The sequence below is a fragment of the Aethalodelphis obliquidens genome, unplaced genomic scaffold (genome assembly GCF_003676395.1).
Source record: "Aethalodelphis obliquidens isolate GAN/ISIS:26980383/991018 unplaced genomic scaffold, ASM367639v1 scaffold87, whole genome shotgun sequence".
NCBI lineage: Eukaryota > Metazoa > Chordata > Mammalia > Artiodactyla > Delphinidae > Aethalodelphis > Aethalodelphis obliquidens.
The window spans coordinates 3721089-3740035 of record NW_020838031.1 but is presented as its reverse complement, the minus strand read 5'-3'; the positions used below and the strand labels follow the sequence as shown (position 1 = coordinate 3740035).

At 47.1% G+C, this 18947-nt stretch overlaps 1 protein-coding gene across 14 annotated transcripts in view; it reads left to right on the top strand.

The window, feature by feature from the left end:
* Positions 1-18947, top strand: part of SIPA1L2 (signal induced proliferation associated 1 like 2) — a 238114-nt gene that overhangs the window by 146514 nt on the left and 72653 nt on the right. For 13 of the 14 annotated variants that reach the window (XM_027094090.1, XM_027094089.1, XM_027094088.1 and 10 more), the window contains 4 exons: positions 1479-1612; positions 3661-3870; positions 11902-12076; positions 16403-16506. In XM_027094090.1, the coding sequence (XP_026949891.1) occupies positions 1479-1612; positions 3661-3870; positions 11902-12076; positions 16403-16506 (623 nt within the window). The remainder of the gene's footprint in view (positions 1-1478; positions 1613-3660; positions 3871-11901; positions 12077-16402; positions 16507-18947) is intronic. The other variant, XM_027094096.1, reaches the window with a different exon arrangement.

Here is an 18947-nt window from a genome sequence, read left to right as displayed (position 1 = left end):
TTCTCTTTAACTGAAAACTGTTAAGTCAGAAAGATTGGCCAGAACCACTAAGGTGACATTGAAAAGGGATAGAAGCAGTTTTGCCTGTGGGGTGAAAAAAATCAATGTTTTAAGTGTACATCTTGGAGAACGGCCCAGGCAGAAGCTCAATAGGAAATGAGTGAATACCACCAGGGGCTTTGCATGGACCACTTGCTCTGCACGGATTACTGGTGTGAAGGGTTCGAATAAACGTTTGGCTGACTGCACCCTCTGTTCTGTATGGGTCGGACCACACCTGAGTGTTCAGTTTGGGTCCTTACAGAAGACAACACTTACAAAGTCTGGTTGCAGTGAAGCATGTTTACTTCTTTTAGCAGCGCTCACTCACGTGTCCAGAAGGGATTCTCACAAAGCAGTGAGCCTGCTGTCACTGGCAGCGCTCAGACTAGAACGCGTGCTTCGTGAGCGGGGAGTTTTTCTGGATTATGACCCCGCTCCTGAGCCAGTGCCTGGCGCACACTTGTGGAGTGTGTAAATAAAAGCCTAACGACCGTCTCTTAGGAAGAATGTCCTCGGGGTCCCTGTGCTAGGTGGACAGGAGGGCCCCAGAGTGCATTCCTCTGGTGAGATTGTGTGTGTTTAGATCTCTATGGGACCCTGACTTTATGTGAAAGAAATGATGAGCTGATAACATCGTAAACTAAGTTGTGGTATTTTAGGAGATATAATTTGGACTCAGCAGCTCAATGACCTTTCATCCATTTTTTGTCCGCTGATCCACTTTCCTTTAGACTCTCAGGTGCTTTCGTGACGTCATCGTGACAGGGTGGTCTTTGCCGCTGCCCTGTTCTCCGAGATGAATCCGGCTCTTCTGAGTGGCTGATAAGCTCACCTCCACTGCCTTTAATCAGTCAGAGGAGGTGACCTTCCCAGCTGGAGGCAAACTGTTCAGGCTCGGTTCTTCAAGTTGCCACGTTCCTTTTTTAACAGTTTCTAAGATGGCAAAACGCTTTCCAGTGATGCCAAACTCAACTTTGGGGCTCCTGAGCAGCTTATGAACTAGTGAGAAGCAGAATGGGAGGATGAAGTAGTAGAAAATGACAGGTTAAAAGTGCATCTGGGGCTTCCCCGGTGGCGCAGTGGTTGGGAGTCCGCCTGCCGATGCAGGGGACGTGGGTTCGTGCCCCGGTCTGGGAAGATCCCACATGCCGCAGAGCGGCTGGGCCCGTGAGCCACGGCCACTGGGCCTGTGCGTCCGGAGCCTGTGCTCCGCAACGGGAGAGGCCACAGCAGTGAGAGGCCCGCGTACCGCAAAAAAAAAAAAAAAAAAAAAAAAAAAAGTGCATCTGATTTGGAGGCAAATAAATGGATCACATCTGGGGGAATCCTGCACCAGAGCCACTGGTACCTCTTCAAGGATTAGATACACACGCTGAAAGATACCCACCCTGTTCTTTGTTCCCTTCTCCTCATGCCACTGCTCTCTTCCATTGCAGAGCACCAGAACTACTTTGGAATCGATGAGAACCTCGGCCCTGTGGCAGTCAGCATCCGGAGGGAGAAGGTGGAAGACCCCAAGGAGAAAGAAGGGTCCCAGTTCAACTACCGGGTAGCTTTCAGGACGAGCGAGGTACTGGGCGCTCATGGGGTGTGTCCTGGGCTGGGCCTCAGGGTCACCGCTTGGTTAAGGTGTTGCTTTCATTGTCAGTGCTGTGATCCCAGCAGCTCCGGTGACCAAAAGGGCTTAGACCGTTTTGTTCAAAGTAGAAAATGTGAAGACCTGTGGTGGATGTGGCAGTGATTTGACTGTCACCTTACATGACAGAAAGGATAAAATGATCAAAATGCAAGGTTTTCGGGCCTGGAGCAGAGGACAAACTTGAACTCTATGATTCATGTCAGAATTGAAGGACTACTTCAGCGTCGATTGCAGAAAACCAGGAGGCCGCCCGTGGGGTGGGTGTTGGCTTAGCGTGTCTGTAGGTGCAGCAGCTCCGTGGCCCTGCACTTCGTCCCGCCAGCGCCCAGGCTACTTCCCCGCTGGTCTTGCTTTGGGTGAAAAGTGCGACTGTTATACACCATATGGCCGATGCGTGGAGCCCTGTAGGCGGGGATGTTGATTTATATGAAGAACTAGATCTGGCCTGCACTCCAGGTTTTATCCTCTTGACCATTGTAATTAGGTGGGAATGTGTCGTCCACACAGTCCAGAATGTGATCCCTTCTGGATCAGAGTACAGAGAGCCCCTCGCCGGCCCTGCCCAAGCCTGGCACTTTGGTGCCCACTGCCTGTGCATCGGTGCTCCCGTGAACTGGGCTCTGTGCCGTAAAGAGGAAAGGAAGCCCTCTCTGGAGGTGACATATTGTAAGTTACGGACCTGCAGCGTCCCGTTCAGTAGCCACTAACCACGTGTGACTATTTAAATTTAAGGTAATTGAATAAAATAAAAAATGTGGTTCCGCGGTCACACCTGTCACCCGTGGTTCCGTCACACCTGTCACGGGTCAGGCGCTCCGCAGCCACTCGGGGCTGGTGGCTCCCGTATCAGCCAGTGCAGATGGAGGGCGGTCTCATCACCGCAGAAAGCCCTGTTGCACAGCGGTGCCCCGGAGCTCTGTGCAAATGCTAGGCGCCGTTGTTACCACGTCACTACGGCTGCTTTGTCGGAGGGGTGGGATTAGAGCCAGACCTCTCAGCTGGCCGTGCTGGGCCTCCTCTCTCCGCATATTTGACCTGGGCTTAGATGACACGTGTCAGAATAGTGGCTCCAGGCTTTCACGACGTGTTTGAGGACATATCACAGATCAGGAGGCAGAGTCCGGTGGTGGTCTTCCCAGCCCTGGGTCACCTGCCCACGGGGGTCACGGGATCGCCCCACTCAGCCTTGGGAATTGCCAGCCATGGAAGGTTAAATAGGAAAAGTGGAAGAAAAGAAGATGATGTAGAGAAAAATGGGAAAAAGAAAACGGAAGGATGGAGGAGGTCATTGTGGCTAGCCCGGCCCTAGGACCCCCGGCTCGTCCTTGGCATCCCTCTGGTGTCGGTTCCGATCGTGGTGGGAGTGACTTAACGTCCCCGGGCGGGGCTTTGTCTCACTCCTCCTCGTGTTTCACGCACATCTGGTTATATCAGCCACGCCTGGCTCCTTCCTGACCCACGAGTCCTTCGGTTGTTTAAAGACTGACTGTTGAGTGTTGAATTTGCTTTTTCAGATCGAGAACTTTTAGCCTCTTTTGCCCCACTCCAAAAAGAGCCTTAGCTTTCTTCCTCCTTTTTTTTTTTTACATCTTTATTGGAGTATAATTGCTTTACAATGATGTGTTAGTTTCTGCTTTATAACAAAGTGAATCAGTTATACATATACATATGTCCCCATATCTCTTCCCTCTTGCGTCTCCCTCCCTCCCACCCTCCCTATCCCACCCCTCTAGGCGGTCACAAAGCACCGAGCTCTTCTCCCTGTGCTATGCGGCTGCTTCCCACTAGCTATCTACCTTACGTTTGGTACTGTATATATGTCCATGCCTCTCTCTCGCTTTGTCCCAGCTTACCCTTCCCCCTCCCCATATCCTCAAGTCCATTCTCTCTTCCTCTTTTTTTAAGGCAACTAAAAAGTTACGCTTTAAAGAGGTAACCAGGAATAAGTGTTAACTGGAATGCTGTATTCGCCCCTGCAGCTGACAACCCTGAGAGGAGCGATCTTGGAAGATGCCATACCCTCTACCGCCAGGCATGGGACTGCGCGGGGACTCCCTCTCAAAGAAGTCCTGGAGTGCGTCATTCCAGAGCTGAGCATCCAGTGCCTGAGGCAGGCCTCGAGCTCGCCCAAGGTCTCAGAGCAGCTGCTCAAGCTTGATGAGCAAGGGGTGTGTATCACGTGGGAGACTGTAAGTGTGCGGGACTTTGTGTCCATGTTTCTGAATGTTTTGGAGTTTTCCCATCCATCTGCCTTTGGAGATCATTTATTTTTAATGCCTTAAAGCATTTTCCTCCAGTTTTTCTTGAATATGCCTCTATACTAGTTAAGTAACATGATGCCTTTAACAATAAGTGCAATGCACCTCCTGCTGAGTTGTGACTTGCATTGTTTTTACCAGGGTTTTGGTATGTCCCAGCCAGCAGGAGCAGATATGATTCATGACTATTAGAGACTGCTGGTGTATTTTCCCAGGGTGTAAAGAGCTCACATTGGGCCTTTCCCTGAACTAACGTTTATTCTTGTCTGCTATGTGCAAAGTGTCATGCTGACAGATGGCAGTGAACAGCACGTATCCGGAGGCTTGAAGCTAAGACTTGGTCCCTACCCTTGGGGCCATTAAGATGAAGAACGCCATGGCCGTTAGTGTGGTCATGGGTCATGGAGACATAGAAATGCAGTGTGTGCTCTGGGAAAAGAGAAAGTAACATCTGAAGGAGGTGGTGTTGTAACTGGGCCTTTAGACTTGAGTAGAATTCCAACAGGGAGATACGAGCAGTTGGCTCTTTTAGAAACTATGGCCAGTTTCTTTACAAGAGAAGGGCACACGCAGAGAGGTTAGGAGTTAAAACAACAACAGTTACGAAATATCTTGAGGCTGGAGTGAATGCTGGGCTAAGGAGTTAGCACTGGATCCAGGAGGTGGTAGGGAACATTGAAGGTTTGCCGGTAGGATGTGACATGCTCGTAGCCATAATTTAGGACGATTATTCTGGTAGAAGCGTACTGGACAGGCTGGTGAAGGTAGAGCCTGATGATGGCCTGGAGCTCAATTATGTGATCATTAATAGCATCCGGGAGAGAATTAATGATGGACAGGATTTAGGTGGTGGCCCAGAAGATGGAAAGAAGCCTTTTAACTTCAGATGCAAGATAATTTGGAGGCGAAACTGAGTGGTCGGTGCCCAAGGTATGCAATTTATTTTAAATGTGTGGATTTGTTTTTAAATACATGCTTTGCAGAAAGAAAAAGACAATTGTGATGTCTTTCCAGAACGTTCCAAGGACAATTCTTTCTCATGTTTTGGAGGGAGTATGTGGGATTTCTTGGTGGACCCAGTAACACACTCCCTGTGGTATATTGGTGGAGTATTTGATACTCAGATGGCTGGAATTCTAAGAGCTGAAGTTGTAATTGCGCTAGCAAATTAACACTGCATTCTCAGCCAGAGGAAGCAGGCACTGTGACATTCAGAGTGGATAATCCTGCAGTCTGTCTTTCTCAAGAATGAAGGCTGATCTATTAAAAACAACAACTAAACCAAACCAAAACTTGAACTTGAACAATTGGCTTCTAAAATCCCACAGAAGAGTTCATCATGGTCATCGCTGGTAAAGTGCTCTGAGAATGGTCATGTCATGAGGCAGTTGAGGAAATCCTGTTGTCATGGAGGGACAGAGCGGGTGTGTCGCTGCTGGTCCAGGGACTCAGAGTTCAGGAGGGCTTGGTGGGAAGGACAGCATTTGTCACCGAACCAAACCTGAGTCCACTCACCTGCAGGTAGGTGCAGTAAAGTCAATCTCCTGACACCGGGTTTGGGTGAAGGAAAGTGCAGCGTTTATTGTAAAGTCACCAGTCCAGGGAGAATGGGTGGCTTGTGCTTGAAAACCCCAAACTCCCCGAAGGGTTTCAGCAGAGCAATTTTTTTTTCTTTTTTAACATCTTTATTGGAGTATAATTGCTTTACAATGGTGTGTTAGTTTCTGCTGTATAACAAAGTGAATCAGCTATACGTATACATATATCCCCATATCCCCTCCCTCTTGCGTCTCCCTCCCACCCCTCTGGATGGTCGCAGAGTACTGAGCTGATCTCCTGTGCTATGCGGCTGCTTCCCACTAGCTATCTATTTTATATTTGGTAGTGTATATATAAGTCCATGCCACTCTCTCACTTCGTCCCAGCTTACCCTTCCCCCTCACTGTGTCCTCAAGTCCATTCCCTACATCTGCGTCTTTATTCCTGTCCTGCCCCTAGGTTCTTCAGAAGCATTTTTTTCTAGATTCCATATATATATATGTTAGCGTACGGTATTTGTTTTTCCCTTTCTGACTTACTTCACTCTGTATGAAAGACGCTAGGTCCGTCCACCTCACTACAAATAACTCAGTTTTGTTTCTTTTTATGGCTGAGTAATATTCCATTGTATATATGGGCCACGTCTTATTTATCCATTTGTCTGTCAGTGGACACTTAGGTTGCTTCCATGTCCTGGCTATTGTAAATAGAGCTGCAGTGAACATTGTGGTACATGACTCTTTTTGAATTATACTTTTCTCAGGGTATATGCCCAGTAGTGGGATTGCTGGGTCTATGGTAGTTCTATTTTTAGCTTTTTAAGGAACCTCCATACTGTTCTCCATAGTGGCTGTATCAGTTTACATTCCCACCAGCAGTGCAAGAGGGTTCCCTTTTCTCCACACCCTCTCCAGCACTTATTGTTTGTAGATTTTTTGATGATGGCCATTCTGACCGCTGTGAGGTGATACCTCATTGCAGTTTTGATCAGCAGAGCAATTTTAAAGGCCAGGTGAGGGAGGGGAACCCCAGGGTCTGTGATCAGCTCGTGCACAGTTCTCTGATTGGCTGATGGTGGTCAGTCCTTAGGCACCAGAAGGTCTGGGAGCTACATGCTCATGATCATCAAGTAATTTCTTTCATTTGGGGGTGGTTTTAGCATCTGAAAAACAACTCAGGAAATAGGCGTCAGATACTGTTATCTGGTCTATTATCTGGGTACTTCAGAGAGCAGCTACAGCAGAGGGTATGGGGGAGGGGTCTGTCCTGGGAAGGCCCCGTAGGGTCCTGCTCTGTTACACATTCACTTCCGTGTCGTGGAAGAGTCCGGAAGAGAGGTGCCGACCCCCGTGGTCTTCATCCCTTTATGTTTCTGGTGTGTGTTGCTTCTCCCTTGATTACACGTCCCTCACCTGCTGGGTAGCAGGTGCCTGGCGGATGAGGTGCTTGGTCCCTCAGCCTGCTGTGGAGGAGTCCACAGGTGGCCCTGTGTTCCCCAGCCTGGATCCTGACGCCCAAGCCCTGAGAGACGTTACAGCAGCCGCAGGTGACTGTCTCCTCACAGAATGAAGCATGCACTTCTTGGAATGTCCGTCCGGCAGAATAGGTCCAGGAGCTACGCCGGTGGGAGGCAGTGAAGGTCATAAAAATGGCTCTGCCAGGGAATTTCTCTTAAACTAAGCCTTCAGGTACTTTGAATGGACACCTGTTTACAATCGGACGTCAATGAATTAATTTTGAGAACTGGGTGCTTGTTTTAGAGCTCTAGCTGTATTCATGTGTTTTTTCTTTTGAGATTATATTTATTTGACTCTGGTATACTTTCATAATGGTGTACAATATGACATTTTAACGCCCCCCAACTCCTAGTGGTATCTAATTTCCATATTACATCAGCAAGAGCTACTTACTATGTATGCTCATCTCTGAAAGATAGTAGACAGCTTTTCTAACATCCTGGTTTCCAAAGGATCCTTAAAAGTTGCCCTAACCTGTCTGGGTGTTGTGAGTCACTTCTGGGTAGTGCTTGTCTTTATCTACTTTCCTGATAGAAAATCTTCCCAGGGAGGGGATGGGCCAGTTTTATGTTGCTGATCTTAAGGGGTTTTAATCTTGAAAAAATACTTTAAAGGACATATTGTCGTTTTCTGCTTTCTTGGAGTTTGGGATCCATTCCTGGTTTGACAGTCACTGTGTTTATCTGCTCTGCGCAAGACATGTTGTATCAGTGGGAGATATGGTGGGTATCGGGTCATTCATTCCGTTCTTTACTTTTGGTAAGATGTTTTGAACAGGAAGACTCCATGCCATGGAGAATCATAAGGGAAGTAATTATCAATCAGGACTTTGAAAGTTTTGCTACTTTATCTACATAAATTCACCTCCCAACCTCTAAGATACCATTTTTCCTTTTTTATAGGACTATCCTAGTTTGTATAACAGGTGAATTCCTAAGATTATGTACGTTGACTTTTTTTTTTTTTAATTGAAGTGTGGTCGATCTACAATGTGTCAGTTTCAGGTGTACAGTAAAGTGATTCAGTTATGCATAGATATGTATTCCTTTTCAGATTCTTTTCCATTTAGGTTATTACAGTATATTGAATATAGTTCCCTGTGTTTATTTTATATATAGTAGTGTGTATCTGTTAATCCCAAACTCCTAATTTATCTTTACCCACTAGGTTGACTTCTTAAAAAATTAATTCAGATACATTATGACAGCTCACTAACTTAGAATATTAGAGCATCTTTGGATTAATTTGTTCACAAGCCAATCACCCCTTCTGCTCTTGTCTCCTCACCCAGATGTATGTTCACTCACATACCAGGTTTACTTGACACGAAGTCAAGCGGGTCTAAATCCATGATACTACACGCTTAGAGCAGGTGGTTGAGTGGGAGGATGCAGTGGAAGGACTTTCCTGCACACCTGAATTTATTTTCAAGGCCATTCTGAGGCTCTGTTTTCTGTCACCTTCCTTTAAATTTAAATTTCTCGTCAATAATGACGGGGCTTCTGGCCTTTGGAACAGAGCACTCAGTTTTTATCCAGTCCCAGGAGGCAAGGGATCGTCTGCCTGTCCGTGCAGGGTCTGTGTGTCCAGCTCTGGGCACGGGAGCAGTATAGAGTTTGGGCAAGTGGGTGTTTTTAGTTTTTGACCGTGGGGACGCCCAAGTGCCGGCCTCATTCACCCCAGGACAGTGGAACTGGCTGTGATTCGCATCAGAACAGTTAAAGGAAGGTCAGTGGGATGGGGGCGTGGTTAGCCCCAGCCTGAGGTGTAGAGGGCTTAGAAACAGAGCCTTGTTCCGAGAGAATTGGGGGTTTTAGTTCATGGGGACCTGGAGTCTGTCCTCCCCTTGGTACCGCGATCAGGCTGAAGAGGTGTGCAAGCTTTCTGGTGAACCACGGGCAGGAGGGGGTCAGCCTTGGTGTTGCATTTCCATTGATTTCATGCGGTTTATAAGAGATTGGAGCGAGAGAGGTCTCTTCCTTCACACCGTGTCTCATCCTCTTACTGTTTTAGTGGAATCACAGGCCTCGTAGTAAACAGGCCACAGTGGTTTATTCTCAGTCGCTGGAGCAGAGCTCTAGGAGCTGGGGCAAGACACCTGGGGGCTTTGAAGTCTAATTTAGCCCCACCCCCGATTCCCATGGGCCCAGGGCTGTTTGGGTAGAAAGCAAGTCCTGTTCCCAGCGGGGATGTAGACACAGGCTGGTCTGCGATGGCTGGAAGGAGAGGGGTGTGAGCGGATGGTACCGCGCTCAGCAGGGAAGCCCCGGGGGCTTCAGCTCTCCAGGTATTTGGCCTTTGCCTGAGTCCACAGGGAGCATCAGGTCCGCAAGAGTCAGGAATCAGAGAGAACCTGTGCTGGTCCGGGGAGGCTCTGCTCCACCCGCATGGGGCCGCCGCGGCCCCACCCCTGGGGCCCCAGACAGCTTTGCTCCGGGCCTGCTCCACAAAGAGGCAGAGGAAGGGTTTCCTGCTGGGGATGGCGGGGCTGCCTGGGACAAGCTGCAGGTGTGGCAGGGGCGCGACGTGAGGTGGCACCAGGAGAGGTGGCAGGGCTCTAGGGGGGGCGGCAGGCAGGGGGACAGACAGGGTGGCAGCCCTGGGACAGTGAGCTCCCAGGATGCGGGTGGTGGTACGGCCGCCCCTGCTGGCTGCGGAGGATGTGTGGGCGGGGGCCCGTGGGGCCCTGGGTACCGGTGCCTGCTGATCACTCCACAGGATCTCTGGGGGACTATCCACGAGGCCAGGGCCGGACAGCTGGGGAGAGCGGGAATCCGCTTCTGACAGCAGGCGGGAGGTCCAAGCATCACGGTGCCGGGAGGTACAGCAGTCCCGTAGAGGTCCCGTTAGGGGATTTGTCCAGTTCTGGCAGTCACCAAGGCGATCCACATCTGTGGTGACAATTGCCAATCCCAAGTGTTTCCTAAAGTACTCTAAGATCCTGCAGTGTCTTCTGGGTCCCTCAGAACAATTAGTGTTCTGAAACAATTGGTGAAATAATATGAGACATTTGTATTCTACTTCGTGTTTTTGGAGGATGATGGTCTGTTTGCAGTAAGTGTGGTGTCTCATTTATTTGGATAGTTGAGTTGATCAGAAACATTTATTCCTCAATCCCTGGGCAAATAGAAATGATTTTTCTGTCTTGACGCCGCTCAAGGACTAGTACCGCACAGCTCATAACACTAACAGCTTACGGCCAGCATCTCATAGCCCCACATTCAGGGCCTGGATCCTTGTCTTCACTGTGTGATTGGGGCCTGTGCGCTCTCCACCCGCCCCCCAAACAACCCCTCACCGTGGGAGCCATCCCTGTAGGTAGCTTATCCGGTCCAGTTAGGAACAGGTGATTGATGTCTCGTTTGGTTCCTCCCCCCTCCCCCGTAGCACTCAGGAGGTGGAGCGCGTGTAGAATGTACCGGCGGTCGGCTGCCCACCCAGCTCTGAGCTTCCCCTAGCATCTCTGCCGAGATGCCCCAAGCAGGCGGATCCCTACCTGGCTTGGATTGTCCGTTGTCATTGGTCACCCGGATGAGACTGCTGTGATCACTTTGCCACTCAAGGGAAATGAGTACCATTTTACCTTATTGTACTGATCTAGTCAGCTATGAGTTTTGATTAAAGGCTCTGTTTTACAGCTGATAATAACAGTGAACAGTGTTCCGGATGGATGCCTTTAGGGAATCAGAGAGGACTGATAACCTGCCAGCCTCTGGAGGCTCAGATCGCTGCTAGGAAGATGAAGTGCCCTGATTTCCTGAGTGACAAGTAGTTCCTCCTTAGGGAACATACGAAAGCTGTGAAGGTGGATCCAGTTTCTCCCTGGCCTTGGGAGAAAGCAGTGTGGCAGCTTCCAGCACGATACGGGATAGACAGGGAGATAGAGCTACAGCAGGAAATCTTCAATTCCTATTAAAATTCTTTATGGCCTATTGTATATCTAGCAGATGTTTTCAAGCCAGTCAAAAATGGAGAAATGACTGTAATTGTTGAGTCAGAGTTACTTTTGTGGAAACAAAACATTATTCTATCGCTATACGTATATCACAGTTTCCTTACCAGACCTGAATTTGACGTGCTTTTTTTAACTACAGTCTTTCATATTTCCATGAACGTTCAAATAACGACAACAGAAAAGCATGAGGAACCAGAGAGGGAAAACTTTTTAAAGTGTGCAGCCTTTTTTTCCTTCTAACTTGGAAGATAATGCTCATGACTGTATAGAGGGTATGAGATTAAATATTTCCACAGTTGTATTTTTAAATAAACGCTTGAACCTGGCTCTCCATTTTGGAAACCTGGCAGCTCCCACATGGGCAAGGCCATTCATTATATTTCTTAGGGTGTCTGACGTTTCTCCAGCTGTTATGTTCGGGTTTCTGGGTTTGTTATGTGTTTGGAGTATTGTGTACAGTGACAGCTGCTTATTCTTTTGCTTCTTAGCTTATGGGAATTGTCCTGACGTGCTTTCCTGAGAACAGAATTCTCAGCTCCTGTCATTTTAATTTTACTGGAAGTTAGCTCGTCTGATACTTTGTTTTCATTTTATTTTTATATTTTTTTATTTTATTTTTATTTTTATTTTTCTGTTGATGCGCGGGCCTCTCACTGTTGTGGCCTCTCCCGTTGCGGAGCACAGGCTCTGGACACGCAGGCTCAGCTGCCATGGCTCACGGGCCAAGCCGCTCTGCGGCACGTGGGATCTTCCCGGACCGGAGCACGAACCCGTGTCCCCTGCATCGGCAGGCGGACTCTCAACCACTGCGCCACCAGGGAAGCCCCCATTTTATTTTTTAATTTGATTTTTATTTTATATTGGAATAGAGTTGATTTACAATGTTGCTTAGTCTCAGGCGTCCTTGTCTGATACTCTTTGCCGAGTAATTCCCTTTCTGCCCCATTTCAGCTGAGCTTTCAGCACAAGATCGGGATCCTGTATTGCAGAGCCGGCCAGAGCACCGAGGAGGAGATGTACAACAACGAGACGGCCGGACCAGCTTTTGAAGAATTCCTCGATCTGCTGGGCCAGAGGGTGCGGCTGAAAGGATTTAGTAAATACCGGGCTCAGCTGGACAATAAAAGTAAGCTTCAGACTTGCTTGTGTGTGTACAGATTTAATGCTCCAAAGGTAGGCGCACCCCAGACATCTAAGCTAGCGATCCCGAGCCCTCCCTCCCCTTCTTGACCCCCTGCAGCGGCCGAGCTGGCTTATTTGGGATGGAGTTGAGATTTCCTCAGATGAGCAGAGGGGGCACATTTCTCAAGAGCTCTGTGTCTCTCACAAGCTCAAAGGGTCAATTCTTGTTCCCATGTAACGAGAGCAGAGATTCCCCGGTGTTTGGTGAATAATCTTTTAATATGTTCTTCTTTCTTTTCACCTCACCTGTCCGTTACACCCTGTCCCACGGCAGCAAGGATGAGCCCCGCATTCATTTCTGAAAGTCTAAACATCACCACACCCACTCAGGCCGTGCTCACGGCCTTGTCTTTGCTCGTTTCCGTTTTCACGATGTTACCTGGGGAGCTGAAGCAGTGATGAAAAAGCTAACGCATCCTGCTTTCCAAGAACCTTAGTCAGGTCCCCTCCTAGGATGTGTGAATTGGTCTTGTCTCTCCATTTAGGTAACCGTGTTCCTTACGGCCCTCATAAATTCTAAGCGGTTCACCTTCGTATTTGTGTTGTCATTTAGTTGCTCTCAGCACACCTGGTAAAAATACCGGGCAGAGTAATTTTGTGTATCTGGGGAAATTCTGCTTATTGTCAAGCAGTTAAGCGCTTGCTCTTTTAATGAAGATGAGCAGATAGATTCTGAACTTGGAGGATCTGGGGGGGCATCTAGCCCTAGAGGAGGGGCCGGTGGGGACTCTTCCCTGGGGGAGGGTCAACGTGTGGCCGAGCCAGGGTTGGCATGGAGGCCACCTGAGCCCCTGCGGCCCCCGGCCCGCTCACCTCGCGACCATCAGAGATACTTGCCTAGATCGCCGGTGGTACCACTCTTAGTGCGCATGGCCTGTCATCAGTTCTGGGGTTCTGATCTGTTTTTGAACGTTACACTTAGAGGGTAGATCGCAAGACCCGGACATGGTGTTGGCTCACGTGCGGGCCCTGTGTGTCCTCCACACACGCCAAGGTTGGAGTTTGACTATTAGGCTGAATGTGGATAGCTCATGCCTCAGAAATGTTAAGGTTAGAAAATAATTTGTGACAGCCATTGCAAGTATCCACATCTTTTAAGAAGGATCAGGGAGACCTTTTCTGATTTTCTCCTCTGTTTCCTGTGCAAACTCCCCTTACCCACAGACCACCACATACCCGCTAGAGGTGCTGGCGTGCCAGTCTTAGGGACGTCCTTCCAGGAGAACCACTGCCAACGTGGACTCATTGCTATGCATGCCTGCCGTCCCTCTGCTGTGGGGTGGATTGGGGAAGCATTTTAAGAGCTTCTGAGCTGTACGTTCTATAAAACTAAAGCAGAGGTAATGCAGATATTTTCCTATGTATAGAATTGACATCAGCTTGGAGTTTTCATGACTTAAGAGATGTCTTTAATACATTACAGAGGTAGTGCTATGTACTTTAGTGCAAGGAAATGATAACATCAGAACAGGATTTTGATATGTTCATTCTAATAATCAGCAAGTCTTTTATTTTTATGAGCAGGACCTTCTATGAGATGCAAAGAAATCATGGCATGCCTTTAGAGAGGAGGTCTCTAAGAATTATGTTTCGTGGAGTGGTCAAATAAAAAGTATGTCTTTCATGCAGTGGGCAAAAAAAAATATCTTCCTTCTTAAATACAGGAGAGTTGTGTTGCAGTTTTCATTCCGCCTGCCCACAGGACCTTGGGCAAATCTGGGCCTCATTTTCTTCACAAAGAAAAGTCAGAGTTTCGGGCTAGAGTATCTGAGATGTCCCTTCCAGATTTAAAATGGGTTGTTCCTCTCTTAAGTACAGAATGAAATGGGGTAGGAATAGAGGCGCTGTGAGCTGCTAAGGTGCTCTGCTATCCAGTAGAATATAGACCCCCAGGCCGTGGCCAGCCTTTCTTTGGTTGGCTGCAGAGAATGATAAAACCGGAGACTGCCGTGATGGCCCTGTATCTCTCTCTCTCTCTTTTTTTAAATATATTTATTTATTTATTTTTGGCTGCGTTGGGTCTTCGTTGCTGCGTGCGGGCTTTCTCTAGTTGCGGTGAGCAGGGGCTACTCTTTGGTACAGTGTGCGGGCTTCTCACTGCGGTGGCTTCTCTTGTTGCAGAGCACAGGCTCTAGGTGCACGAGCTTCAGTAGTTGTGGCATGCGGGCTCAGTAGTTGCGGCTCACGGGCTCTAGAGCGCAGACTCAGTAGTTGTGGCATGCAGGTTCAGTTGCTCCACGGCATGTGGGAACTTCTCGGACCAGGGCTCGAACCCGTGTCCCCTGCATTGGCAGGCGGATTCTTAACCACTGCGCCACCAGGAAAGCCCCCCGTATCTCCTTTTGAACAGAAATATTTGCAGCAAACCCTTGAACAAGCTTGAGCTGACCTTTTGCATTACCCTTCTGATGTTTAAAATAAAAACTTTGAAAATATTGAATACTTAATTTTAGAAATTCGTCCTTTAGCACTACTTGGGATAGACAAATTATGACCACGTTTTTGGGAATGTTTCTCCCCCTTCCCCCTAAAAGTGCATTTTTCTTTTTTCATTATGAATTCCTGAATCTGAAGCCCATTGACCAGACTGTGAGATATCTGTCCGCATTTCTCTTACTGAATTTTAAGCATCGTAGTAGCAGTGTTGTGAGGGGAGTCATTGAACCTGCAGGGTTAGTTCGTCCTCTGACCTTCAGTGTTACTTCTTCGTGGGAGGAACAATCGTCATTCCCTCACGACCGGCCTGCTCACTTCCAAAGCCACGTTTCATCCTTAAGGTCCTGAGACAAGACAGTTGAAATGGAAGATTACTCTCTAAGAAGTCCTAAGAAAAATAACAAATACGCAGTTAATGAATAGCTAAAAGAGAAAATGGGGGCTGGATAATATAGAGCTTATTAGATGAATATCCTCTCTGACCGTCTGCAAGTTAATTTATCAGTATCCATAGATTAACATTGTACATACTCCCCTTATGCGTGAAATTTCCTTCTATGAGTACCTCTCAGCACAAAACTGTATGCAATACTTTTTTCTAGAGGATTTTCAGGACTATTTCTGAGTTGGATATAAATGTTGGAACTAAGAATATGTTGCATGATTTAGAAAGAAAATAATAAATGCCCATGAAGGTTAAGTGTTTTAATGTTCTTAAAGTAAACATTTTAATTTTCAGATTAAAAAAAGGTTAGCCCAAGATCACTACGTAGAGTTTCCCCAACAAACACAATGGAATAAACTTCGTTTTCAATAATATCGAACAGTATTGTTTATTGTTGTTTAAAAGGTAGACGATAAACCTGTATATAGATCAAGGATTGAGAACGGCAGTCTTGAGTTCTGTTTACATCTTAATTTCTATTTATCTTTTTGTCTTTGTCCATATGCAAAGTGATTCAAAACCTCCGTCCTAAAATTATTACTTAAACGTTTTATAGTCACTGTTGGTTTGGGTGTCTGAAACTCTCAGTGAGGTAATCTGTCGATAATACAGATGGGTTTCGAATTTGCACAGAATCATTCTGCTTTTCAAAAGATGAATAGCTGTATGATTAACAGGGATTCAGATGTCATCGTTTTTTTAACATGTATCAGTGCATAACATGCAGTAAGAGATCACATTCATCCTCCCTGGTCTTAATCACACGACTGCATCATCGCATTGCCTGTCAGAAAGAGAAGAAAATTACTTCCATCATTCAGGGAAGAAATCCTTAACGTCTTTCATTCCCATTTCCATATGAAGTCAATCCTGTTTCATTTTTCTGGGTTCTGGAGGGTCAAGTGCCCAAGAATAACTGATAATTAACTGTAGACACACGCACACGCACGCGCACACACACACGATGGGGCAAGGATAACTTCTGGTTAGCTCAGCCCCGTCTAATAATTGCACCCAGACCGGCGCCAGGCCACACCTCCTCCTGTGCTCACCTGTACTTCTTGTGGCAGCAGCATCTCGCCCATGTGGGTCATCTGAGTTAGCACTGCGAAGGCAAGAGTGGAGAAGAAAAGAGAGGGGAAACCACGCGTTCAGTAGAAAGCGCCTGGGTGAGAGCAGATGGCAAAACTCAGGCCGCAGGCGTGGGCTGGAAAGTGGGAGCAACAGGGCCTAGTGAGAGAGCCGGGCCACCCCCAAGAGACTGGTCCTTTATCGTTGGGAGGTCTGTTCTTTTCGGTTGAATTGCCTTTTGTAATAATGACCTTCTAAGTGTTGAATTGCTAATCTGCAGTGGCCTAACTTGTTCTTGCAATTAATCTTTGTTTTCAGCTGATTCTACAGGAACGCATTCCCTGTACACGACGTACAAAGACTACGAGCTTATGTTCCATGTGTGCACCATGCTCCCACACACGCCCAACAACAGGCAGCAGGTACGGCCTCCTCCCACCCCCACCCCCACAACAGATGCCACCTCCGAGGGCAGCCCTTCCATGCTATCAGTGTATTTCGAATTTGCAAAGCATCAGTAGGTTTTTCTCTTTGAATGGCATTCGTAGTCTTTGACTCTTTTATCATCTGGAAGTGTTTGGGCTTTAAAGGGATTATTACGGCACACGTTTTATTGCACTCTTTTCTTACAGAACTTAGAAACTCTTCCACACTCACCTGGATTGCTTGCCAGGCAAAATCTTAATGGGAAGCAGCGTCAACTGTATTAATTACAGAAGAGGTCAACTAATGTAACCTGACCCTCCGTTTCTGCGTGTGGGTAGATAACTTCTAGAAAATATTGTAAGAAAGAATCTTGTAACTCACTCGTGGCGTTCTTTAATTTTAGGGGTTTGATTACATTTGGGGTGAGTGCAGAGTTAAAGCAAGGTTTGTTTCCACGCTTAGAAAACTTAATTTTGCTGATGTCACGTAACCGCACTCCTTTGCTCTAAGTTAAAGCAGCAGGGACTACACGGTGGTTGTTCAATAAGCATTTGTCACGTGAATGAAACTTAATTGTTGCAGAGAACTTTGTCTTTCTTTTTTACGTGTTTTCTGAATGCTCATGAAATGCAATGAAGGTAGTCAAGGGGTGCATTTTCCCAGCGAGGCCACTTGCCCTGTTCCCCGGTGGGAAGAACCACCTTAGATCCCCCAGCCAAGAGGAAGAAGAGGCCCCTGACCCCCAGCCCGGCTTTGTCACATTTGGGGCTGTAGCTCCTCTGTTTATTCCTCTTCCCGTGGTAATTGCTGGATGGTTTTTTTCTACCTAATACTTAACCTCAATCCCTTGTCCTTCCTGTATTCTCTACAGGGTTTTCTAGTAATCAGAGTTCTGCCCATTACCTTCAGAGGATCTGTCTTTTGATCACATGTCTGTATGTTTTTTATGACATGGAGTTACAATCCCTAGATCACACGTATGAATTTTACACACGTTGTAAACTAAAGGATTTCTAGCTCTTCAAACGTTTATTTGGAATAATGCCATATAGACTCACTCAGTGTTAAGATGCTCGATTTTAGACCATGCAGTTGTCCTTGCAGATACTTTTACGATCATCCAGTAATTAAACTCTGGGTGAGTTGTTGCTGAGAAACCTGATAGGGCTGACTCAGGCCCAGAGACCCTGTCAGTAGGTTAGTGGAAATAGAACCAGTGCCTTTGGACCCCACTCATGGAGCGTTCAACTCACAAGGCCCTGCCAGCTCCCCAGTTACCTGAGTCACTGGACTCCGAATCCACTGCGTTGTTGCTCAGAGGGCAACCTCTGAAATGTCAAAGTCCCTTGACTTTGCTGTTACCAGAACTCAAAGCTGGCTTCCCCCGTCCCCTTTTTATTGAACAGTAATTAAAAGTGTGGTTTTATGAGTTCTTTGTACCAGAGTTTCTTTCACTGAAACTCTCCCCGAAAAGTCCTGCACATAAAAAGGTGGATGGAAGGATGGGGGTGGGGAGTGAGGTACGTGGGTGTTTTCAACTTCCCAAATGGGAGATTAAAAAAACAAAAATCCCTGTAAGTTGAGATAGTATATTACAAACTCCGTAGCCTAAAGACTTGTTGGTTCCATTTTTGTTTTCCTTTTTTATCTTGAGTGAGAATCCGTGGCGTTGAATGTTATGCCGACGCATTAGAGGTAGAAAACTGCTTGTTTTGCTTCTTTAATTGCTCTTGCTATGTGTAGAATATATATGATCTTATATGTGTTTCATTGGGAAATCTACATACTCAACGTAGGATGTAGGCGAGTAATCGCAGTATAAAAGGGATGAGTGTAGGATGGGAGATAAGAGTCATTGGACTTGTATTCTGAACTTATGGTAGTCATTTGCCTTGTGGCCTTGGAAAAGATTTAGTCTCTCAAGAAATTGGACAATTATATAATGAGGATGTGGTCTAGGTGGCCAGCAGTGCGTGCTTGGAGCCCTGTACTGAGAAGAAAGAACTCTACGCCGCGGCTCCGGCGGGAAGAATGCTGTATTTTTGAGATACCTTCCGAGGGTGTGGAAGTGGGGAGGAGTGGCACACCTGAGCGTATTTGGACAAGATGATGCATAGCATCTCCCTCTCAGTGTTCGAATTCCGTGATTCTAGGGCCTTCTTTGAGGCTTCCTCCTTCTAGGTTGGCAAAAAGCTTCAGCAGAAAAATGTAGTTCTTAAGAGCAAGAATTCTAGAACCTTCCTGGATATGAATCCCAGCTACTTAGCTTTGTGACCTTGGGCACAATTGTCTGTGCTTTATTTTCCTTTATCCCTGAAGGTAGAGACTGTTACCTCTTTCTTCACGGAGTGTTGTATGCACACAGAACCACTGCCCAGAACGTGGAGAGCAGTCAGTTAACATTTGTTGAATGAATGAATGAACCTTTCTTAGATGG